At 40.6% G+C, this 25,427-nt stretch overlaps 2 protein-coding genes across 5 annotated transcripts; both read right to left on the bottom strand.

Moving 5' to 3' along the window:
• Positions 1 to 769: 769 nt before the first annotated feature.
• Positions 770 to 9,582, bottom strand: wee1 (WEE1 G2 checkpoint kinase). 2 transcript variants are annotated; one of them, XM_057836723.1, is made up of 11 exons: positions 9,235 to 9,582; positions 8,643 to 9,172; positions 7,027 to 7,235; positions 4,965 to 5,031; positions 4,650 to 4,822; positions 2,865 to 3,133; positions 2,695 to 2,784; positions 2,328 to 2,413; positions 2,090 to 2,260; positions 1,785 to 1,930; positions 770 to 1,441 (listed from the first exon to the last, which is right to left on the bottom strand). In XM_057836723.1, exons 2-11 carry the CDS (start codon positions 9,105 to 9,107, stop codon positions 1,324 to 1,326), a joined length of 1,794 nt encoding a protein of 597 aa, XP_057692706.1. In that variant the 5' UTR covers positions 9,108 to 9,172; positions 9,235 to 9,582; the 3' UTR covers positions 770 to 1,323. The 2 variants fall into 2 exon arrangements, with proteins under 2 accessions (XP_057692706.1, XP_057692705.1); XM_057836722.1 differs by having other exon boundaries at positions 8,643 to 9,582.
• Positions 9,583 to 10,206: 624 nt separating this feature from the next.
• Positions 10,207 to 25,421, bottom strand: znf143b (zinc finger protein 143b). Of its 3 annotated transcripts, none has more exons than XM_057835643.1 (15): positions 25,286 to 25,421; positions 22,058 to 22,173; positions 20,986 to 21,174; positions 20,831 to 20,911; positions 19,258 to 19,454; positions 19,091 to 19,159; positions 18,895 to 18,999; positions 18,653 to 18,728; positions 18,101 to 18,226; positions 17,564 to 17,743; positions 17,218 to 17,445; positions 16,790 to 16,941; positions 16,082 to 16,195; positions 15,151 to 15,279; positions 10,207 to 10,554 (listed from the first exon to the last, which is right to left on the bottom strand). In XM_057835643.1, the coding sequence occupies exons 2-15, from the start codon at positions 22,161 to 22,163 to the stop codon at positions 10,471 to 10,473; spliced, it is 1,836 nt and encodes a 611-aa protein (XP_057691626.1). In that variant the 5' UTR covers positions 22,164 to 22,173; positions 25,286 to 25,421; the 3' UTR covers positions 10,207 to 10,470. The 3 variants fall into 3 exon arrangements, with proteins under 3 accessions (XP_057691626.1, XP_057691624.1, XP_057691625.1); XM_057835641.1 differs by having other exon boundaries at positions 10,208 to 10,554; positions 18,895 to 19,011; XM_057835642.1 differs by having other exon boundaries at positions 10,208 to 10,554; positions 18,895 to 19,011; positions 22,058 to 22,273; positions 25,286 to 25,305.
• Between the last annotated feature and the right edge of the window lie 6 nt (positions 25,422 to 25,427).

Raw genomic sequence — 25,427 nt, 5'->3', positions numbered from 1 at the left:
ATTTCAGCTCAGATGCAGCCGCGCCTCATCTCCTGCACTAGTATTCACCCTTTCCTCTGATTGGTTAAATGGCAATTGTAAATGGAGATAGACTTGTTATTGCGCCTCTACACCTCAAACCGCTTCACACTATATCCTCATCTATCCACTGGTGACACAGCACCAGGAACAACGTGGGGTTTAGCATCTTGCTCAAGGATACTTCGACAAGTGTCATCAGGCGGAGAATCAAACTCACAACTTGTGGGTTGGGCAACGACTTCACCTGAACCATGCCACCACCCCCAAGCGGGAGAGGCATAGTCTCCAAAGAAGCAGCTGTCCTCACACACACTGGAGAGTGAGACGAAAAGTTTTCCTGAGTGAGAAGCTCAGTACAGAAAACATCAATGTTTGCAATATTCAATTTTTCCACGTTTACTGCAAATATCGGCTCCAAAAATCAGTAATTGGCCCCTCTGATTTTTCTGAAAGAAAAAAAGCTTTGCAACATAACTATGAATTGACGATTGACACATACCATAAAATGATTAAGTGCAATTAAAGTACCCATAAGAATTGCTATTCTGACAATACAAAATTTGTTTTGGCATGAATTAAAGTGAGACAGCAGGTGTACTTTAAAAAAAGGATGGATTTGATGTTTGCCACACAATGACTGATATGTTGGGGGGGAGGGGGGGGGGGGTTCAAATTGTTGCAGTGAGAATTTTGGAAAAACAGATTACATTCCAAGCAATTTTGTAACCATAAGTACAAACTTTTAATGTTCAAAAACAAAAATGAGATGGATGCAAAATTATACAATTTTCCTTTTAAATTAGCAGCTTTATAGTAAGTGCATCTCTTTAAAACGAGAGATATTGCAACCAACAGCAGGTAAGGAAGTATTTTCCAAAAAGTTTGCTTTCAAGACAAATACAGTACACCCAGGTTGGCAACACATTTGTTTGGTATACGATTTTGCATTGCTACTATTTTCCCCGTCAAGTTTAACTGCTTCAGCAGTGCAAAAAACAAAAACAGACTTGTTTGATATCCTTGAAGTCAAAAATGTTGCAGTCAGCCTAAAAAGTGAAAATGTTGCATTTTGATAAAGACTTATGCTCTGACAGCATTTGTTCAGTTTTTGTATGTTATGCCGACAGCTGCTTGACGTATCCGTGTTCCCATAGGTCAACAATTTACAACGGATGAAAAACCCAATTGGACATAGTGACAAAAAGAACATAGAACACTTTTATTAAATAACTTTGTACAAGCGCTACATGGCAACGAGTGAAGGAACATTAACTTTCTTCAAACATATGTACACGAAAGAGTTCAGAAAATGTTGAGGCTAACAGAGCGACTCATCATCTTCCCAATAAGCCTGGAGGTGCTGCTTCCATTTCCCGTCTCCCCAATGGAGGCTCTCGCCAGCTGAGCCTTCTGCAGCTCCCTGACCACAAACAAACACAAAGAACGGTTGTCAATATTCTGCTCCAAACTATGACACCTGTTAACAATGGCCGTAAACTATAATGTTCTAACATTTGATTATTATGTAAATCAAAATATTAAAACATAATTTGTTTGCTAATTGCTTTGTTAAAAACACTTTATGAATAACCATTTTATATGGCTACAATGTGTTGATAGCTTTGTTGAAATTGGGGGTGCGGTACATTTGGATGTGCCCCCCACTAAATACATTTGGGAGGTACTGGATCGGCACAGCTTCAAAATAAAGTGACGTGGAATCACATGCAAAAAGATGTGATTGGGACATCCCTTGTACGCACCTTTCCAACAGGGCATTCTTGCATCTGAGAGCATTGTTTTCCACTCGCAGTTGATCAGCGCTAGTCTTGGTTGCTGTCAGCAGCACCGGGTGGCGGATGAGGTCAGTGGCAGAAGGACGTTCGGTGGGGTCAGGGTGAATCATCAACTGAAACACAGCACCGGGACATTATAAACAGAAGAACTTTGTTTCAAAACATTCACATTCAATAATTTCTATGATTCTCCCTGACGATATTTTTTTCTGTGGGATCTGTATGAAAGTGGCCACATATTCTGGTTCTTAGGGAGTCATTGCAATACACACCGTAAGGAGGCTGAGAAACTCTGGTGAGAGCACTTGGGGTACAGCAGGGAGTTTCCCCCGCCGGATCTCGTGCCAACTGTCACCATTGCTGGGAAGAGGCGCCGCTCCGGCTGCGCTCACTACTGTCAGTGCTAGGGCGAAGATGTCGGCCTTGGCCAGGTTGCTGCAGTCCTGAGGGAGACCAGAGAAAGACAGTGAGTTTTTCTGATGAGACAATTAACAAGTTTTGATAACCAACCTCTTGAAGAACTTCATTGGCCAAATATCTGCTGTCACCTTCCTCGACTTGATGATTGTTGGCTTGCGTCACATGGCCAAGATCACCTGCAAAGATTGAATATAATAAGGAAGGCATATGATTAAATAATATAGGTCTTTCTTTACACAGTGGATGTCTTGAAATACGTGTAGCTAGATTAGCAATTGTTTTCCAAGTTATGAGTTGTTACCAGTTAATCATTCGAGTATTTTGTTATTTAAGGTTGTTGTGCACTGTTACTACGAGTTAATAAACTGAAATCATTAGGTTAGAACAAAATGTTCTTCGCCTTAAAATAAAAATGTGTAGACATTTAAAAAATATCAATTAAAAACATGAATCAAACCTATTTTGTAGACCACACTTGTGTTGAGCATATCCTCATCATCGCCCTCATCACAGCTGCTGACAGACTTGCGAGAAATGAAGATGTTACCTTGAATAATAAGCAAAATTGCATGTCAAAAATGAACAAATTCCTGTCTTTTTCACAACAAAAGCTTCCTGTCAACTTACTGGGCTTGATGTCCATGTGCACCAATGACATGGAGTGGATGTACCTAAGTCCACGGGCCACCTGTAGAAGCAGGTCTTTCAGCTCCAGCTCTGAAAAGCGGGCGAAGCACCGGGCGTTGTCGGCCATCACGTCTGCCAGTGTGCCGCCGTTGCAGTACTCGTTCTGGATCAGCATGTGGCCTTCCTCCGCCCATGCAGAGTAGTAGCGTACTACGTGCCGGTGCTGGCCGAGCACAGCGTGAGCGTACACCTCGCGCAGAGCATTTTGCCTACAGAAAGATAGACGTGGACAAAGTGTGTTAATGCACATTCCACCAACAGTAGCAGCACTTCCACGTGACATGACAAGACTTTTTTTGAGAGTGTGGCCTATGAAGTGAATTTGGAAAAAAAAAAAAAATCCTAAACACCTCTGTTTAAATGCTGCGTTTTATGATGGGGAAAATGTGACCCAATTAAATCACTCCAAAACCCTTACCTCTTGTCTGCTATTGAAAACGATAAATATCCAATTCATTTAAAGTGAGGTATCGACAGCATATTTAAGTAACAATTTTACCTTGAGTTGATTGGTGAAAGCTATATAAATTTCATAGATTACTTAATATAAATTTGCTCGGGGGACTCGCCGCCCCCCGTTTAGGTCTCCATACTCAAGCTCTCCAGTTTACTTTCATTATAGAGTATGTGCCTCTATGGAGAGGCAGTTCAATAAAACAATCACGTTATCTGACAGTTTGACTCCCGTGCATTTAAAAATATAAATAAAGTACACAACATTTCCTCATACCTATTGTCTCCCCAAGCACAAGTGTTAGCTACGCTGTAGCATTTCATGCAGTCTTGTCTTGAGGAGAAGGGATGAGCAGAAAAGCAGAGGATGAGCTTTGAGGAAAAGGCAGAGGTAGTTACCACCGAGTGTTTCAGCAGCCTCCACCGGCAGACAGGAGACATTCGACGATTTCTCAAACTGAACGGAATCGTTTAGAAATCCCTTTTCAACCGTGCTTTCAACCAAGAAATAATCATATAGCATACTGTATATTAAAAGTTCATAAAAGTTAAATTTGCATGTGATCCACCCCCACTTTAATGAGGGAGGACTTGCCGGGAATGCTCATGTTTATGTGCCATTGATGGTGACAGATGTCCAATACTAGAGATGGGCGACTTTGGGCACCTAACGATTCGATTACGAGTACGATTCAGAGGCTCCGATTCGATTATAAATCGATAATTGATGTACTGCTGTAAGATGGGGCCTGTTTACTAGCGCGGGCAAGTCTGTCATTTCCCATCTAGTTCTTGGTACATGTTTTAACACGGCCGTCATCTATCATTTCACAGGCAGTTCTACATATATTTGATATCTACCATAGCCGTATATTTGTAGCAACTAGCAACTGGGCACTGTTTGTAGCGGCTGACGGTCGCAGTCAGGTATTATTGTTTTTGGTTTTTTTTTTATCTAGTGGTATGAGTTGGACATGATATTTACTCTCTGTCTGTTCCCAATTGGGTCCCGAAGACTGCGCTGACTGTGTTTTATTTCGCTTTACCTGGTATAATTCAATAAACGGAATTTGGATGTTTGTGAATCGTTCTCGAATCTTCCACGGCCGAATCGCGAATAATCTAAGAATCGGAAATTTCGCACTCCTCTATCCAATACATTTTGAGTGGGAGGATGAGTGGCAATTATTTGCTGCCTGCCCTCCTAGTCAAAATGGACTGGACATCTGGTGCTGTCAATAGAAGCCATTGAGTTAGAAATATAACACTCACTCATCCACCGATCCAGCCAAGGGCTTCTTGGAGCGCTTGATTGCATAGAGACAGCCGTCCAATCGCTTTACACACTTGTAAACAGCGCCAAACTGGCCACAGCCAATCTTCTCCAACTCCAGAAACTCAGAGACGTAGCGTGACATCATGCTGCTCTCCATCATGGTGATCCTCTGGTGAATAGGAACACATGTTTAACCCAGTACTTGAGTGAAGACATCAATTAAAAAGGACACGCTGACACACACACACACACACACACACACACACACACACACACACACACACACACACACACACACACACAAAACCTACCTTGGATGGTGGCAGGATTTGCTCTTCGTCCTCGCCATCACTATCCTCCCTGTCTTCACCATTAGAGCTGTGTAGAGAACAGAACTGATTAAGCACAGTTCAACAAAACAGAACAGGTCTCAAAATGGTGCATTTGTTTATTTGTTTCGTTCTAATTTTATAATTTTCTATTAATTTAGATTTATCTGTATAAGAGAGAAGTAGACGCACCAGCAGAGTGCTTAGTTGGGGGGTTGGGGTGCTGAAGGTGTTCACAAGCACACAGCAAAGTTGGCAAGCAAGCATGAAGTCAAAGTTCCCAGCTAAAGGTTGGAGGTGAGCAACTAACTGTGTAATTACCGGATTTTTACATTCAAATTAGTGACAGCAAACGGGCACCATTTTTGTTTTGTGGTTTTTTTGTTTTTTGGCCGGGGGCGGGGGGGGGGGGGGGGGGGGGTATGTGTGTATATATGTTAATGATTATGTTATATATTTTGTAATTTAAAAACAATTAGTATTTATTATTGCATTCATTTTTTCAAATACAGGTTTTTATGAATTGGTAACTTGTAAATCAAAAACAATGTTAATACAAAATAAAAACTCACACAGGGCACTCCCTGCTAATTTTGGGGCATTTGTAGGCCACTTCCTGTTGATTTGGTTCACTTGCTATTCATTTTGGGTCATTTCCAGGTCACCCTCTGTTGATTTTGATTTACTTCCTGTAAATTTTTGGCATTTTACAGGTGACTTTCGTTTGATTTTGGGGCACTTCCAAGTGATTTCCTTTTAATTTTGAAGCATTTGTATGTCATTTCCCGTTGATTTTGGGGTATTTCTGAGTTACTTTCTATTAATTTTGAAGCATTTGTATGTCATTTCCTGTTGATTTTGGGGTATTTCTGAGTTACTTTCTATTAATTTTGGAGGAATTCAATGAAGAATAAACTGTGGTTATGGCCCCCAATGACACTACAGTGGATTTTTAATTCAAATTTCATAGTATTTAAATGAGTGCCCTATAAAGGGTTATGTGATTTATTTTTAGTAGATTAGGTAAGAACGAATTTAGACTCACGTGGAATAGAATCAGATTTTGGTGCAACATGCCGGGCACCACTTGACTATGCTACAGTGATCCCTCACTACTTTGCGTTTCAAACTTGGCGCTCTGGCCATCGCAGATTGTTTTTACAATTAGAAAATAAATAAATGCAGGAGCTTATGGAGCTGTCCCAATCTGATCATGTAGTCACTCACTCTCGCTCCTGCCGCTTTTCTTGGTCAGGCAGTGCACTGGAGTTGCTTATTAAAGTTAACGATGATTGACAGATGTTAAGGTTTGATCTGGCAGAGACGCTTGAAAGCCGAAACTTCAAAGCGCCGCATGTGTCAATCATCGTATAACTTGTTAAACAGTTGCTGTGGCAACTCATTGTGTGTAAGTGAGCAGCTTGAGTGGATTTGAGTGGACTCACTCAATGAAGCGTGTGATGCAGGTGATGGGTGCAACTTTGCGGTTTTTACCTATCGCGGCAGGTTCTGGTCCCCATTAACTGCGAAAAATGAGGGATCACTGTAGTTGTAGAAGCAGAAAAGGTCCCATAACAAGTAAAAAGAATATACCTGTACACCTGTGATTAATGTACAATATGGTTTAGTTGATGATATTGTGTCCTCAAAACTATACTTGTGGGACAATATGCCTATTTCAAGTTATTAAGGGTTTAGAATAACTGCGACAACTACGCCAATTTCCACTGCATGTCTATCACGTTTCCCATTATACGTAGTCATTAGGCTAGGAGGCAAACATTATAATGATCAAATGCATGATGCTTAATTCTCTAGCATATGTTTCTAGACCAGGGATGCCGAAGTCCGGTCCTCGAGAGCCCCTATCCAGTTCATTTTCCATGTCACCCACCTCGAACACACCTGCATCAAATGATCAGCAAGTGTGTTAAAGGAGGGAGACATGGAAAACAAGCGGGATACGGGCTCTCAAGGACCGGACTTGGCCACCCCTGGTCTAGAAACATATGCTAGAAAATGAGGACTATTGACTGTTACGTACACGTTCCGGTGTGGCCTCTTTCTGTTGTTGCTTTGCTGTGTGGCCGACTGGATGAGCAGGGAGTCAGGGGTGAAGGGGTTGATGTTGACTGCAGGCGTATGAAGTCTCTTGCCACTGTCTGTGAGAGGTCTTGGCAGAATCACTTTATGCTCTGCCGAATTGAATAAAGGGCCCTTCAAGCTGGACTCCTTCACGCGGGACAGAAGGCTCTAGAACACAAACACAAAGTCTATAAGAGCCAACACAAGCAAAAAATAAATTGAATTAAAACACAACAACTTTACTATGATACTAACTTCTGGAGGATTGGTGTTTGGTAAAATTCAGAGATTTTTTTTTTGTCTGCATTTGAAACGTCCTATTTAGTTGGTGGTCCTTGAATGCATCGCGAGCAGCAACAACAGTAGAACAAGCAGTAAACAAATTATTAACCAACTTTCTAACTAATCAGAACAGACAACTCTTTGCTGATCTTAGTGCTAAGGAGGAGAGTTAACTTTTGAATGGGGCAGCACAGGACTCGGGCTGAAAAAAAAAAAAAAAACAGTATGAGTGTTTATACCATGTTGTCTTCATATTATTAGTTACCGGACAGCCTAGGATGGTAAACATTGCTGGAAAACAGCAATAGAAAAGTTCCATTCTTTCCTAAATTCTCCTCAGATTTAGAGTTTAAAAAAAAAAACATTGGTCCTAGACATTGATTTTACATTGAGTAAAATTATCCTTTATATCTCTCTCCAGTAGAACTGAAATCAGTTAAGTTAGTGCACTATATGATGTTGAAATAAAGATTGAAAATTACTACTTCATTCACTTTCTCTTGATTCATCCTGCCAAATTAGCTTTGGAATGAAGCTTCATGAGGAACTGGGTTTGAACTAGGTAGATTGTGGGTCACATTACTCGGTTCAAGTGTAGAGGAGTGTGAGGCGGGGAGATGATCATAAAACAATGATATTGACAAAATACTAAGTGGTTCAAGACATTATTTAGCAAGTTTTAGGTCAACAAATGTCTCAACGATTAATCGACTATCAAAATAACCCATTTTGTCTAGGAGGCCTGCTGCCAATTTCCCTGTCAAAACTGATTGGACGTCTTGCGCCATCAATGGCATTCTGAAAGCTTAACATTCACAGCCAGTCCTACAAATTTAAATGAAGTGGACGTCTATCGTTATCAATGAGGCAAATATTATGGGGCGGGTGTCAGCTTTAGAGTATTATTGGAGGTCAGGTTGTATGTGTGCGAGTTCATTTTTAATTACCCACAAAAATTCACGAGTTAAATTAGCTTTACTATATAGTATGTGGATTACTAACGAAATGGTGCCAAAGGGTCTTTAGATAGGATAAATGTGAGCACAAACTGTAGGAAATTTGAGATTTCCTTAGTTTAAAAAGTTTGATGGCAATCGTGTGAAAATGGGGAAAAAGTACAAAGTGTTACAGTAGAGCTACAGTTCTTGAGTCTATTATGCAACAGCAACCACGTTAAGTGGGTCACTAGGTTGCCTCCTGACTCGGCAAAATTGTTGACGTTCAAAATTTGTCTTTGGTCCACAGCAATAATTGCATGTGCATGTAACTCCTTAAGAAACGATTTCTACTCACCTTAGGCGTGTGCGGTGTGTCAAAAAGTCGTAGCTTTCTCAGAGTTTTGTGAGGAGGTGTGTCGGGGCATGAGCGGATCGGCGAGCCGGATTCATCCTTTCTGGCTCGGCTGTACGACCGCACCGGTGTAGCGGAATGCAAACGTGGTGCCTTCTTCACAGACGGCGTGCAGACTGCAAAGAGCTCTGAGCACGGGGAGATCAAGTGGGACGGAGAGCCAAAACCCTCTTCCACCCACATCTCGTCCCCGAAAGCCTGCCTCGTTCCGGGGCTTCCACTACCATCGTCACAGCCTACCGAGCTGGTTCGCATAGCATGCGGGGAATCCAGTTCGTTGAAGCCCGACTCGTTGACGTCCTCAATCGTGTCATCCTCGCCGTCGCTAGCCGTAAAATTGAGTTTCTGACGGACGGGTCGGGTTTTGGGCGACGGGCAGTTGTGCCAACGGCTATCGTAACTCGACATGCTAGCCAAGTTTTCTGCCTCGATAGAAACTTGATATCGAAAAATAATCAAGCAAGCAACTATTCCTACAAAAATACAGAAAGGTTCAGTCCTAAACTACTTTGAATTAAGGTATATTAGTCACTACCTTAAAAAAAAGGTCTAAAGTAGATTCCGCTAGCCCAGAAAAGGCTATGTTGTTTTTAAACTCCAGCCCACCACGTTGAAGTCGTCATCGACCGAATGCGACGAAAAAGGCACGAAGAAAAATAACCTACCCGCCTACGACGGGTATCTCCCTCCGGACCGGCAGCTCAACCTGCTCGGTCTCTGACATAAACTGAATAGGCCACAAACGACAAAACACCGTTTAAAAAAAAATGGGGAAAAATAAGAGAGGTGAAAAAGGCTCTTTTAACTCCCAACGTTTGTCACGCGCGACTCAGTGCTAACGTACTTCCCGCGACCGTTAGTCATGTGGTAGCGGTCAGCCAATCAGAGTGCCCCTACAAAATATGAAAAAAAAAAAAAAAAAAAACCTGGGCCTTCCACTTGAAAGAGTGGGGACGTGACGTCATTTAGTAGCTTGAGCGCTAATTAAGTCACTTGCAAAAACATTCTAAAAATAATAAAAATGGTCTTGTGTGCGTTCTCATAACTTAAGAAACTTCTCCCAGCTTTCTGGAAGAATAATTTTTCTCAAGAAAGCCCTTGCAAATAATTTAAAGAAAAATAATTTTTTTGAAGAGGTAGTTTGTCATGGAATTCACGGTTACTTAGTATCAAAACGTATGAATTATGTATAATTCTCAATCCATTTAAAATATTACACATTTGTATTGACCAATACACTCTGAAAATTTTACTCAATTGTTTTTAGGTCATAAATATGCCAAGAAGTTGTACTGTTTGAGAGCCCAGATGATGAATTTCATATCTCTCTGTGGTAAAAAAAAAAAAAAAAAAAAAAAAAAAAAGCGAGAGGAAAAAGAGGACCCCTTGTAATTTTTGAGTACCCAACCCACAAGTTCAGGATCACCTGGTTAAATTATAGTCTATATTCTGTACAGATGTGCCAGTTACATTTAGCAGTCAGGAAATCACACTTGATGCAATTAATTATATTTTATTTAAAAAAGCATTAGATGTACCCTGCAGTGTGCATAATCATTAGAAAGCACCCCCTCAAACACATCTGCCCATTATCTGTTTGGCTGAGAGACAAAATAGTCCAGTTATCAAAATCCTATGTACACTTAAAATAAAGTTCATTTGCATGGCCGTGGAGGGGAGGGAACAAAACAGCTTTGAAGGAAGACTTGCGAGTTCGCTGTTGCATCATTTTCTTTCTTTTTTTAGTCCAAATTCTGACTCCCATCCAAAATCAATCTTCCAGCCCAGGTGACTCTCCTTGCTGGATTCTCGAGGCTATTCGGATGGCTTCCTCCAACGATGGCTGATCGCTAAGCTGCACGCATAAAAATAAAAGACATGAAGAGCATCCACGTGGTGGTGGGGCACTAACATCACCTTTCATGTTTCTGCAGAAATTCACTTTCACAATTTTCAAATTCACAATTGGTTGTAATTTTTCAATAAACATTGCTGAATCCAATTGCAGGCTATAATTGTGTTTCCATTGTAATTAAAATGACAATGAGCAGGTATTAAAAGAAACCGGGTTTTATTGCAGGCCATAATTGGGTTTCCGTTGTAATTAAAATGACAATGAGCAGGTATTAGTAGAAACCGTTTTTTTCCAGGATAAACAAAAGGTTGAGCAACGAACTTGCAACCTTTGATGTCATTGAAGAATTTCAGGTTAGTTTAAGGCCTGGGCCTGTAGTCATCACTTTTATTGTAGTTTGTACCTGGGGATATTGAAAGCGACATCAGACCTTCTATTTGCTGAGGAGCACTTGAAGAGTTATTTTCCAAAATATAACAAGTTCAGTGTGAAGTTCGGCCTTCACCCCCCCCCTTCAAAAAGCTCTTCATTTGGGCATTAAAAACTGCCTGTCCAGCTCTTCTGCTGTAATCACAATCGGTGGAGTACATGTAATATAGTATAAGTTAGGCCTGAACGATATTGGAAAAAACTATTGCTGCGATTTTTGGGGGGTTTGCGATATATTGCGATATTATATTGCGATATTAAAAAAATGTATATATATTTTTTTCAAGAAATTTTCACAAGATGACTTAAATAGCTGTTTGGAAAGACTTTAGATGACTCACCGTCACCACAGTGTACAGTCATCCCTTGTTTTTCGCGGTTAATGGGGACCAGAACCCGCCGCGATAAGTGAAAAACCGCGAAGTAGCGCACCTCCCCCATTTTTTTTTTTTTTTTTTTTTTTTTGTGTGTGTGTGTTTTTTGTGCCCAATGTATTTATTCAGATTTACTATTGGAAAGAGACACATATAAGACATGTTTTTTTCTCACTTTTCCCCCCAAAGTGATTTAAAAAATGTATATAAATAAATGGTTTTTAAGCACTTCAAATGTCATAATTATGATAAGTTTAAAACATAACTGTCCAACCAAATCATTTTTGAACAAGAATAAAGTACTGTAGCAGATAAATGCTTGGCTTTATTAAATGCTTCTGTTTATCTACTTTAGCTGTGACCGTTGAAGTGACATGCAGAAATTTCAAACTCCTCATGATCACTTCTGGCATTTAAATGTCTCCAACGTCCCCACAGTACACACATTCATTCCAGCGCGGCTTCCTTACAACTGTTTAACAAGTTAAACGATGGTTGACAGATGCCCGTGTGAAGTCTGCTTCTTTGGCCAGATCAAAGCCATCGTTGTGCCGCAGTGACTGAGAGGATCAAAAGGCTGGGAGCGGGAGGGTAGGAGGCTGTGCGCAGACCAGAAAGTGAGGCGTATGTGGATAAAAAAAAAAGAAAAACTATCGCACGTGCTTGCGATGGGACTATTGCGCACATGCACATCGCGATGGCAATGTTTAAACGATATATCGTTCAGGCTTAGTATAAGTGGTTTCACTCATTAATTGGCCTGGCTGGGCCCTGCCTTCTCTAGACTGACACGATACACAGAGGATTTTTCACTTTTGATTTGGTTTGAAACTTAACTTCGAAATAGTTTTCAATTCCGCTCCTAGCCATGAAATAAAATCTATCACACTTTTTTTGACAGGTTAACCCTTTAACACCGAACTTGTCAGCTGCGACAAAAATACGTTTTTATTTTTGAAGCTTCTTCACTAGGGTTGGGCATCGAGCATTGATGGGACCCGGTTCTAACACTCCGGTTCTCCCGTAGCTGTTCTCATTTTTAAATTTCGATTCCATGTTTCGATGCCCTGACCGCCGAGCAGAAAAAAAAAATGCTGCCGAAACCCAGGAAGAAGCCACAAGAAGCGTGTGTTTGTGCATTGCAACTTCATTACAACCATGGACATGGAGCGGTGGCGGCGCTCAAAAGTTTGTCTTAACTTTACAAAAACAAAAAGACCAGTCAGCTCAGTGCAACATTTGCAACACAACTATATCATGCAAAGGTTGCTGTACGACCAATTAGGCACGACCGGCTTCATGAAATATAGCCTAAGTGGCAGGTGCAAAGCTAGCTGAGTGCTACGTAGTTGACACGCTGCGCCGTCAGAACCAGGTAAGTAAAACAATACATTTCGTCTGTCTTCTGCTGTCCCAGCGACCCGACCCTGGATTAAGCAGTAGATGATGGATGGATGGAATAGTATGAGAAAAAAATCGTATTATTACGTCAGGCTATGGTCGACATCACATGAAAATAGAACTAGATGCGAAATGACAGACTCGCTGGCGTTAGTAAACAGCCGCCATCTTAATTAAAGCAGTAGACGCCTCTGTTAAAATCAACAGTGTTAAAAGAGTTTTGTTTTGGAATCTGTTGTGTTGCTTATTTAGAAAGAAGCAGCCATATGAAGCATTCGATTACTTTTTTAATGAACTCGTAGCAGTGAAAACAGGGCATCACATCACAAAGCATCCTAGCCAGACGCTCAAGTATTTATACTAATGCTACTTTGTAGCTCCCAGCTAAGGTACATGTATGGAAAAGGAGTATAAGTAAATGTTTTCTCCATGAGCTTTTGAAAAATAAACATCTTTGTGAAAGTGCACTCCAGTGGAAAGAAACTTCATCACATTCGAGTTCAAAGACTGATATTTATATACAAGTTAAAAATAACCCTGTAAGTAGTTCATATAATTCATTAATTTCACATGAATTATATTAATAAATAATAATACTTTTAAATTCATATGATTAAAAAAAAAAATTGAGAAAACATTAATATAAACTAATAAATTTAGAAAGTATCGTTGTTGTTTTTTTTTACCCTGCCTATTAAAAGAATCGGAATCGAGAATCGTTTGGAACCGGAATCAAAACATGGAACCGGAATCGTTCAATTTCAAACGATGCCAGATCCTACTCTTCACACTGTAATTAAATCACCGACGGGCTGCTGGTTAGTCTCATATAAAGTGCGGAATTTGAGGTCCACGCCCATTTTTACTTGAAGTCCATCGACCAAGTAAAACGGGAGCTAAATTTGAGTTTTATAGTTTTATTGCCCTCATAAAAAAGCATTAAAACGCTGCATGGACCATGTATTTATGTCCATATTTTTTTTGTCCTTTTTCAAAACCAAAAGCACCACGAAAGATTACGTAGCCCAGAAGCCATTGTGAGGTCAAGAAGGATGGCTGTAATGGCAACATTTTTAATAAATTGCCGAGCGAGGCACCACCTAAGGAGAGGGAGGCATGGTAGCGGGCGACGGCCGATTGGATTGCGTGAGCGACTTTGAAACGTGTGGAATGAAAAAAAAAAACAACTAAATTTAGCGCAAACTAATGCATTATTTCATCAACTCGAGTAAGAGGACGAGTCTGATTTGTGGTTGTTTTCTTTGGACGAGTGGGCGTCTCAGCGAGTGAGAAGTGACAGCAGCGCACAACCAGCGGAAGATTGGGCTGTGTGACATGGTGTGTTATGTAGCTCTGTGTCCTGTTCAACAGGAAACTGAGTGGCATGCCTGAAAAAAATTGAACTAGTTTATTGTCAATATTTTAGAAATACATTTTTTCAATGTTATATTTGATTTTTTTCCTTCACTATAATTTTAATTGTAATATAGATGTGTGTTCGAGAAGCTTGATTGCATGTATATACTTTTGATAAGGTGATGGGTACAATACCTGGCCTCACAAAGAGATATCCTCCAAACCTTTTTTGTGTTAGAAGATGTGTGTGTGTATATATATATATATATATATATATATATATATATATATATATATATATATATATATATATATATATATATATATATATATATATATATATATATATTATTTATATATTCACTATTTCGCACTGTATATAAATTGTTTTGACCATAGTATGTGTAAAGGCCAAAAACGCCTGTGGCCATACCTGCTGTTTGTGTTGAATTGTCAAACATAAAATTATTATTAATTATTATTATCTTACTTTTTCTGTTGAATGTTTATACTAACAAGTTGAATAAATATTATCAAGCTACAAAACGGTTGGTCGAGCATGTTTGGTTGTCAATGGGACATCAGTATAGCAAATTTTGACAAAGACTTTGGGATTTGTTTGTCTTTTGGGTCAAAGATGTTGATTATAACTGCTCAGTGAAGAAAACAACAGTTTGGACATGCAGGAAATGGTGTCCTGAAAAAAGGGACCCTATCTGGCCTTTGCAAACTTTTTTTTCTTTGAAATACAAAGGCAACATCAAAGGCATGCAAATTCGGCCAAAATAGGCTTAGGTGTTAAAGGGTGAACAGCAAAGGAAACTAAACCAAAATGCAGCACCCACAAAGGCACATACACAGTCTCTCAGATTAATTACAATGTGGATATTAGTGGGCACTGCATCACCGTCTGCAGTTGACAAAATAAATCATTCTATATAGAAAATCCCTTGTTTTCTACATTGCCTCAGTGCTACCTTATTACCTCCAGTTCCTGAAGTAGCAAGTGATCAACATTTCATTTTTATATACTGACCTGCACAGCAATGTGAGTGCCATTGGAGGTGGCCAGCAAGGTAACTGGGTGAATGTCTTCTTGCCCCTGGCTGTAACTGGCCTCCTCCACTGTTTCAAAGGAAGTCATGCCGGGTGTCATGATGGCCACCTGGGGGGGACAAACATACACTCTACAATTCAGTTGGGGGAAAACTTTGTGCCTTATGGGCCAAGTAAAATTAAAAATTAAAAACAAACAGTGTTCTGTCTGTTGAGGTCATTCTTAGATTATATTGTACATTTTCGTTTATAAATGTTACTGATATTCTGTATTAATTGCAATAATAAGTTAAGCAATTATTCATGACAAAAATTATTACGATTGTGTTGTACCCAAAATTAATATTTTCATCTGAATACTTTTTACTCTATCTGACCCCTGACAAAATAGCTCATTTACCTAGTATGTTCCGAGCATTTTAAACAGAGGACCTTCTGAAATAAAAATCTATTGCTAAAACTTTCACGAGAAGGTTATAAAGTTTTATTTTTAGGTGTCTGTATCAATACTGTAGCCACAAAGAAACACATCTAAACATGCTCCATGAACCTTTCAGACTTTCAATTTCAAATTAAGTGGTGCCTCGACAAACAAATGACCCGACTTTCAAGTTCTGCTCGATGCAACGGTCCTTTGAATTTTTTTATTTGCCAAGCACGCAAATATATGACACTGCTGCACATAATTGAGCTTGAGTCAAACAAATAAAAGTGTGTTGGGTTCATTTTCGGAGAAGCCATGAAAAAATCCAATGAAAATAAATTGCGTAAATCTCACAATTTTTGCATTGATTTTGTCACTTAAAGCGTCACATTTTTTCAAACTATGTATGTACTTAGTAAAGTAATTCGGAAATTTGGACAAATCAGAGAGCAGTCTATCCGTACTTTACTGTTGTTTTTTATTGTACCTGAGCACCTTGCGTGGTCAGTTCATGGGCTGGGATAGTAATGGTTGTTCCTTCGTGGGTCACCATGGTGATGGTACCACCCATGGCTTGTAAATCAGCTTCAGAGATGCTAACCTGTGCAGGGACAAAAGAACAAATATGCATCACAGATGCAAAGTGGTATCACAACATGCTGGAAGAATTGATCAACCTGCATACACCAAGGATAGGAAAATATGGAAACTTTGGACCCCTCGGTTGAAAATGACTCACTGACAGTGAGCAACTGACAAAGGACATTTTAATAAATCCTGACTGATATTCACAAAAATGTATGTGGACATCTGAAGTGGAGTGAAGTGGTAGAGATGTACACATACATTTTAGTGATGACTGCTCAGTTTTCAGACATTATAGTCAAAATTCCGGTCTTTTATGGAGGCCACTCAAATGGTGCTCACTTCCAAATTTATTTAATCATAATTCTGAATACATGGAGAGGCTTATGCTAGAGATATTTTCCAAGACTTAACCAGTAATAAGTAGAGGTGTAATTTTAATTAGGTTTGGTTGCAGTTTATAGTTTTGCAAATGAAGAGTGGGTGTTTCAGAAAGTAATTATATAATGAATGACTGACCAGCTTCATTTTGGCGGGCAAAATATGGCGAGTTTGATAGTGAAAAACGGACCATCTTAGCCCGAGTGTCCCTTTAAGGTGCACATTATACCTGCTGTTGCGTCCCATCCGCCTGCGTCACCAAGGCAACGTGCTGCTGAGTGACAACATCAGCATTCTCCACTGCAACGTGCTCAGAGCCCGAGTCTTCCTCCTCCACGGGGGCCCCTGTCGAGTAGCTTACATTGGGGTCGTCAATGGCGTCTGGAAACCGCAAGGAGGGATTCAGATTTCGTTTTTAGGAAAGTAGTTAAGTCATGACTAAATGTCAAGCAAGTCTTGGTCTAAGATTGTCGTAGTAAGGCAGTTCATACAAACTATAAAGTTCCCAGTGTCGTAAGGCAGTTCATAAAAACTCTAAAATATCCAGTCCAACTGGGAACTGAAGTGCTGAGCTTCTGATGTAGGCATTTTGAAAGACGGATACTGCAAAAGTTGCTAAAAACACTGCTGCATAGAGATACGCAACGGTCTACCCACCAGTGGGTGGTTCAAAGTAGGCCTCCTGCTCCTCTTCGATAGGCTCCGTGTCGTTGTGAGCAGTGCGCTTGTGCATCGCGAGTGTCGAGATCTGCTTGTAGGTCTTGCCGCAGTGGTTGCAGTTGTACGGCTTGCACGGTGTGTGCACAACGTGGTGTTTATAGAGGCTTGAGTACTCTGTGAAGCGCTTCTCACAGCCGGGCACAGTACATACGTATGGCTTCTCCCCTACAGCGGGAAAAAATTTAAAAAACATCCAATTGAAAAATGTTGTCTCAGTTGACCCCAGGGCAACGATATCAATTTTGATGGAGCGCAAAGGTAACTGCAGTCAAAATCAATTTACCGGTGTGGATCCTCATGTGGTTCTTGTAGTTTGTGGCGCTGGCAAAGGAGCGGCCGCAGTTGGGTTCTGAGCAGTAGTATGGCCGCTCCCCTGTGTGCGTACGAATGTGCACTTTGCGAATGTTAGAGGTGGTAAAAGATCGGCCGCAGCCCTCCACCGGACACTTGAACGGCTTTTCTCCTGCAAGATCACAAAATCACAGATAGACTTATGGGTCGTTCTTATTGAAAGCAGAAAAATGACAGTAGATCCTAACTTGTATGCTGTACATAGGCAAATACGCAAGGAGCTGCCATCCCTAGATATTCCTAAAAAGCAGACTTAGAAGTATGTGGTCATCAAATTATAGTCATCAAACATAGATTTAATTTATTTTAAATTTGTGTACTCAGTTGTTGAACCCTGCAGATAAGGCTATAAATTTAGGCAGATCTCATGCCATTGATGATCAAGCCTCATTCGACCTCCAAGATGGCGTTATTCATAATAACACAATATTAAAAAAAGCCTTGGCAGAGGTCACTTATGGTTGTATACCTGTGTGCGTGCGTGTGTGCTTTTGAAGGTCTCCCGAGGTTTTAAAGGACTTGCAGCAGTTAAGCTCCTGACATCGATACGGCTTCTCGCCAGTGTGCGTGCGTGAGTGGCTCTTCAATCCATACCCTGGAAAAAAAAAACATTTACTTGACTAGACTGAATTAAAATTAAAAAACATTTTGGCCAAGACTTAACCGTACGTACCGGTAATTTAATGCTTTTGCATCTTAATACTATACATTTTTGCTTTATAAGTGGGTGATATGGTTAAACTGTTAATTTGTAGTCCAGACAGGGCAAGGTCTGCTTTATAGAGTGGGTCTCAGCACGTGTCCACTAACCCTACAAACCTACTAGGGTTTGTTATGCGGGGCTTTGTCGAAAAATAATCATTATATGGTCAAAATTCATTATGTGTTACATATTTCGACTGAAAAATGACACAAAGATTTATTTATTCAAAGATGCATGGCAACAGTTATATAATCACTTCTTTAACAAAATGGCATAATGGCACCTTTATAAAAACTTTTTTTTTTTTTTAAAAAGTACCTGTTGCAAACTTCTTCCCGCAGCCCGGATATTCACACATGTACGGCTTATCTCCCGTGTGCGAACGCTCGTGTACCTTTGTTAACAGACACAAACAATAATGAGGATACTTGTGTGTAAAAAAAATAAATGGAAACCTGACTTAAAAGTTTAATTTGTTAACTTTTTGGCTGCATTTAATGTTTGCACTCCTAAATCAAGGTACCACATAACATGTACATTTTCACAGAGAGAACACTCACCTTGAGGTGGTGTGCAGTGGTGTACAACTTTCCGCAGTCCTCATGTTCACAGCGGAACGACTTTTCGCCGACGTTGGCCACCCTTGTTGTTCTGTTTTCCTGATTCTGTAACACAATCTGTCAGGGGAAAAAAAAAAACTATGACCCCCCCCTATAAACGATTACGTCTTTGGAAATGCATGACATTCTTCCATACTCGCATATGCACGCCGTTATCTGCCTCCACTCTGCTGAAGGGAACCAAAGGGTTCTCGACATTCTCCACCTGAGGAGAAATAACAGATTTAGTGAGGTACTTTTGAACTGGAAGGGCTGGCAGTGATTATTCCCTTAAGTAGCACAAAAGGTGGTTGCTGTGATCACCTTAGTGGTGTACTGCTCCAGAAGGCTGATAGTTTCGGGGTCGATGGCGGTGGCCTCGGCCTGCAAATCGGCGAGGGTTCCATCGGCCTGGATGGCCAAGATGGTGTTGGGCTGAGGCACATGCACCGTGTGCTGGATGTACGCCGTGCTTCCGTCCTCCAGCTGCACTTCCTGCAGGCCCCCTTGCTCGTACGTTTCTGCATCATGACCAAAGCGTCATGCATTGAATGGTACTGCTTCTGTGCCATTGATGGCGATATGACGTCCAAACTAGAGATGCGACCGAAAATTCGGCACAGAATGCCAAAAATAGCTAAAATTGCATTTTTGGTTTTCGGTAAAAAGACCAAAAGTTTACCACAAAATAGTGTGAAGAACCGTTGTCACCTTGTGATGACGCAATCAAAACACGGTGAGAAGCAACACTACTTGCTCAAAGCCAACATGTCTGCGGTTTGGAAGTATTTTGAGGTATCAAAGAATGAATGAAAAGAAATTTGCTTCATCACTGCCACACGCTCATTCTGAAGTTGCTTTCCATTTATGTCCCATGTCACCTCAAGTACAGTGCATTTGAGCCCGTGTGTGAGTAGTTTGGAGTTTAATAAAGCGAGCAGTTTACAAATGAAGTTGTATTTAAATGCATACATGGGCATTTGCTGTGGTTCAGTACAATAACGTTATGGGAGGACCACTTCCTCTTTTTGTCACATTTTTTCCACGCCTTCCACACCCCCTGTGCCAGTCGCCATTTAAGTCGGCTGGGAGCGACTTTGCTTGGCTTCGTCGCCGCTAGGAATCAGTCAACTTGCCTAGCTCTCAATCAATTCCACTTGTAGCACAAGAAAACAGCAAATCTTATTTTAAGGAGAACGAAAGATTGTAAGGGCCTTCTAAAGCGCTTTACTAGTTTCAGCAAGAACGGAATACTCTTTTGTCTACAGTTCCACATAAAAGTATATCGAGATCTCATTTAGTTTAGCAACGGGAGGTGTCAGACCCATTTTTCAAGTGCCCCAAATTTCCAAGAAAGCGAATTTATCAAGGTTTCACCGGCCGTGACATCCACTGAACAGAATGGTGCGACGGCACCGGCACCTCTGCTACAGGACGCGTTCAGAGTTTGCCACAAAATGCTCACTGCCGTCGGGAACGCACCCCCCAAACGGGTTTCAGAATCTACAATTTCAAAACAAAATTTCTGGAGCCCTGGGGGGTCGTAGAACATTTTGGAAGATGTTTGCATACTTCTGAGAAGGGGCCATATTTTATTACCCCCTGATCATTAAAAAAAGGTCAAGGCAGAGGGCATTAATCATAAAATAATGATTTCTTCTTTTTTTTTTTTTTTTAATGAAATAAAAAATGAATTGTATACATGTGTATTATTCGGCCTTTCGGTTTCGGCCAAGTGTTTCCAATATCCGCTTTTCTGTTCCGGCTAAAAATTTTGCTTTCGGTACATCCCTAGTCCAAACCATTTGGACTGGGAGGGGCTGGCACCAAACGCTATCTCTGATGATGGCAGCCAATGAGTTAACACTCAAATCATTGTTTTTATTTTTCACAATACCTTTGGGAGTGTGTATATAAGCTGTTGTTCCATCTTCAAGTTGAACTGCTTGTCCATCTTCCAGCTGCAAACTCTCTCCACCTATAACATCCAAAAGCATTCCATTTCTGAGCAAATGTCAAGATATGGTTTGCTAACTTATGCAATGACACTACCTGCTTTGGGCACAGACACGTGTTGGACATAAGCAGCTGAGCCGTCCTCCAGCTGTATCACCTGCCCATCCATGATTTGCGTGTCAGAAAAGGCCGGCTTGGCATCTCTCTGGATGTAGGCAGTGGAGCCATCAACCAGGGTGACGGCCTGCAGGCTCACTGTGTCCATGGTGTTCATCTGATCACCATCTGGGAGGGCATGACAACTTTGAGACGTAGAAGGAAACCTCCTACACTTACTGATGTTGATAGTTTTTTTCCCTCGCAGTTGATGTCTGTACTCTGCTCAAAACATTGTTGCAGTATATTAATCTATAAAATGGGATGTCATGGTAGCTGGAATAAATGGAACGCTTGTCTTGCATCTGAGCAGTTGAACAACACACTAACCCCTTTTATGTCGTCATTGTTCCCATTTGTGTGGTTGTTCTGTACAAGAACTGATACGGAATGGGACTGGGATTTAATGTGGGATGGATTCAGGGTTGGTTGAGAGTTTTGCCATGTCAATTTCATAAAACTAATTTTAGCAGGTACAGTTAAACAATATTACAGCCTTAAAATCATTTTTGTTGTTTTAATCCAATTTTTAATGTTTTTCTCATCGCTTATACAAAAATCAAATCGACACCTTCTTGAAATGTTTAATAGTATATAGTTTAAAAAAAACAACAACTGGTAAGTAAGTTGCTTTGTCTTTCTGACACTTTACTGGTGAACTAATGATTGTTATTGTTATTTGACTTTTGGTTAAAAGTTTTAGTTCCTGAGTTGAGTGTTACTTAATACTTTGCAAGTCGTACTACAGCCAGTGGAATTCAGCTTATCCGAGGTAAACTATGGAGATAAAACGAAATAACGAACATAAAGTGACTAGCAAGTAAGTGGAATTTGGCTTATCTGGGGTAAACTGTGGAGAAATCCCTTGACCTGCTAGAGAAAAAAAACTGACTAAAATTGGCACGCTGACTCAAAATTTCAATCATCACAACAATCTAACTGGACCAATTTTTTTTTTTTTACCACTGACGTGAAGCTAAACAAAAAAAAAAGCCATTTCCATTGAGCTCACCCGCTACAGTTACAGCCTCAGTCAGGCAAAGCGTCACCGGCTGCCCATCGGCGTCATGAAACTCAGTCATTCCCTGGGAGTCCCGGTTGAGCTGTGCCAAGAGCATGCTTTAGCCGCTGCAAGCACACGACAAGCCATGATTGATGCACATGTGGCTATGTTGTGACCAGTCAAATCAACAGTGTTGATTGTCAGGTGTTGCTAAGATAAAATATCCTGTTGAACACACAAAGACATTTGACACATCAAAGCTGAAAAGGTTGCCGGGCAACTTTACACAAACTTTATTTTTTGGGTGATCAGATCACTGTTCACAATTTCTCCATATTTACTTATGGATTATTTTTCAAAAATTTTGTGCTGATTTGAGAAATTTTTATAATGTTTGTGAAATACAGTTGTTAAAGAACCCTGAACACAATGGCTATGGTCATACAATCAATACTGGGTTTTAGGCCAATATTCCACTTTTGTTCCCCACTCAAACAGCAATAACATACACGTCCTTCTCAATTGTGATAAAGTTCATTATTTTCTGTAATGTACTGATAAACATTAGACTTTCATATATTTTAGATTCATTACACACAACTGAAGTAGTTCAAGCCTTTTATTGTTTTAATATTGATGATTTTTGGCAAAAAAAGTAGAGAAAAACCAAAATCCCCATCTAAAAAAAATTAGCATATCATGAAAAGGTACTCTAAAGGAGCTACTAAACTAATCATCTGAATCAACGAATTAACTCAAAACCCCTGCAAAAGATTCCTAAGGCTTTTAAAAACTCCCAGCCTGGTTCATTACTCAAAACCACAATCATGGGTAAGACGGACGACCTGACTGCTGTCCAGAAGGCCATCATTGATACCCTCAAACAAGAGGCTAAGACACAGAAAGAAATTTCTGAGCAAATAGGCTGTTCCCAGAGTGCTGTATCAAGGCACCTCAGTGGGAAGTCCGTGGGAAGAAAAAAGTGTGTCGGGAAACGCTGCACAACCAGAAGAGGTGACCGCACCCTGAGAAAGATTGTGGAGAAGGGTCCGTTCCAGACCTTCGGGGACCGCCAGAAACAGTGGACTGAGTCTGGAGTGGAAACATCCAGAGCCACCGTGCACAGGCGTGTACTGGAAATGGGCTACAGGTGCTGCATTCCCCAAGTCAAGCCACTTTTGAACCTGAAACAGCAGCAGAAGTGCCTGACCTGGGCTACAGAGAAGCAGCACTGGACTGTTGCTCAGTGGTCCAAAGTACTTTTTTCAGATGAAAGCAAATTTTGCATGTCATTTGGAAATCAAGGTGCCAGAGTTTAGAGGAAAACTGGGGAGAAGCTAATGCCAAAATGCCTGAAGTCCAGTGTCAAGTAACCACAGTCAGTGATGGTCTGGGGTGCCATGTCAGCTGCTGGTGTTGGTCTACTGTGTTTTATCAAGGGCAGGGTCAATGCAGCTAGCAATCAGGAGATTTTGGAGCACTTCATGCTTTCATCTGCTGAAAAGCTTTACGGAGATGAAGATTTCATTTTTCAGCACGACCTGGCACCTGCTCACAGTGCCAAAACCACTGGTAAATGGTTGACTAACCATGGCATTACTTTGCTCAGTTGGCCTGCCAACTCTCCTGACCTGAACCCCATAGAGAATCTGTGGGATATTGTGAAGAGGAAGTTGAGAAACACCAGACCCAACACTGTGGATGAGCTTAAGGCCGCGATCGAAGCATCCTGGGCCTCCATAACACCTCAGCAGTGCCACAGGCTGATTGCCTCCATGCCACGCCGCATTGAAGCAGTCATTTCTGCAAAAGGATTCCTGACCAAGTATTGAGTGCATAGCTAATATAATTAATTGAAGGTTGACTTTTTTTATGTATTAGAAAACACTCTTTTGTATTGGTCGGATGAAATATGCAAATTTTTTGAGATAGGGATTTTTGGTTTTTCTTGACTTTTTTGCCAAAATCATTAATATTAAAACAATAAAAGGCTTGAACTTCTTCAGTTGTGTGTAATGAATCTAAAATATATGAAAGTCTAATGTTTATCAGTACATTACAGAAAATAATGAACTTTATCACAAAATGCTATTTTTTTTGGGAAGGACCTGTATTTTTTGACTGACAATGTTTCTATACAAAATACAGGTTTATCAGGTCATATAGGCTAGCACCCCCCCCCCAGCACAACAACAACAACAACGCTAATATCATTTAGATTTAAAAATACATACCAGTAGCGTACTTCATTTTCAAGATAAGCCCCTACCTTTAATATTTACGTCAGTGCAGTTTTTAGAACTGCAAACTTCCAAATAGCCGTATCCTTCCCGAAATATAGTTTATTATGACATGATTTTTAATGTAACTTAACAGTTAGGAATGTGGAACGGCATGTAAGTGGTAAGGTTGTCAAAATCTATATTATCTGATTTATGTAGTCCTCAATTAATGCTGACTTTCTTTGCAAGTGATCACTTTATTTGTTGAGGATGGATACTTCCAAGTACCTTGATCCTCAATCAACAAATATGACTTCATGATGGAATTTCGGGATTATAAATGTGAATCTGCTAGAAAGTGTTTTAATTTTTTAGTCTAAGCAATGTCAGAGCATCAGAAACAAGAATGAGAAGGAAGCAAAATCAGCTTCTTCATAAGTGTGACTACTTTTGAGGCATACACTGTTCAATTTAGTTTACCAACCAGTTTTAGCCACTTCTAGCGGTATGCATTTGAATATGGATTTAGAGAATGAAATATAGACACATTTTTATGGCGTGAAGGCTTTTATTCAACAGTTGTGTTCGAGGAGCCCAATAGCGCGGTTTACCGAGAAGTTAGCATCCGTGTTAGCTAACTGCGGCGACCAAGCGCTGTCACGACTTGGAGGAAGACGTTCCCGCTACAGTCATTATTGTCATCTGGTAGCTCGTTAAAAGAGTGTTCAGTCCGCGTTCGTTGGCTAATTTGGGGTAGTTGAAATACTAAAAGGCGAGCTAACGACGGCTAGCCGCAGAGCTTCCGTCGCGTACCCGTGATAAGTAGACAAGATGGTCTCATTATTGACAACATAAGCATTTTTCGCTCGCCGCCTACTTTTCAATGTTATCGGCGACGCTTAAAACGAAATGCAAAGTCCATTTTATAAGCATTGAGACCGGTCAACCACACCCTCTGCTGAGGTGATGGCTGCGGGAATACTGCATACTGGGTAAAAACAATTTATATACGAACCTCGGGAAAATTTTCCAACAATTCCTCCTGTTCGACCACCATGCACCAGTGCAGGAAACACTCGGCACCGGGAACGTGTATGACAACATAATACTCCCGACGATGGACCGCCTTCTACATATTTACCCACTTTCTGATTGGC

Source organism: Corythoichthys intestinalis, chromosome 5 (assembly GCF_030265065.1).
Source record: "Corythoichthys intestinalis isolate RoL2023-P3 chromosome 5, ASM3026506v1, whole genome shotgun sequence".
NCBI lineage: Eukaryota > Metazoa > Chordata > Actinopteri > Syngnathiformes > Syngnathidae > Corythoichthys > Corythoichthys intestinalis.
The sequence above is the reverse complement of the archived record's forward strand: the minus strand, read 5'-3'. Positions and strand labels throughout refer to the sequence as shown.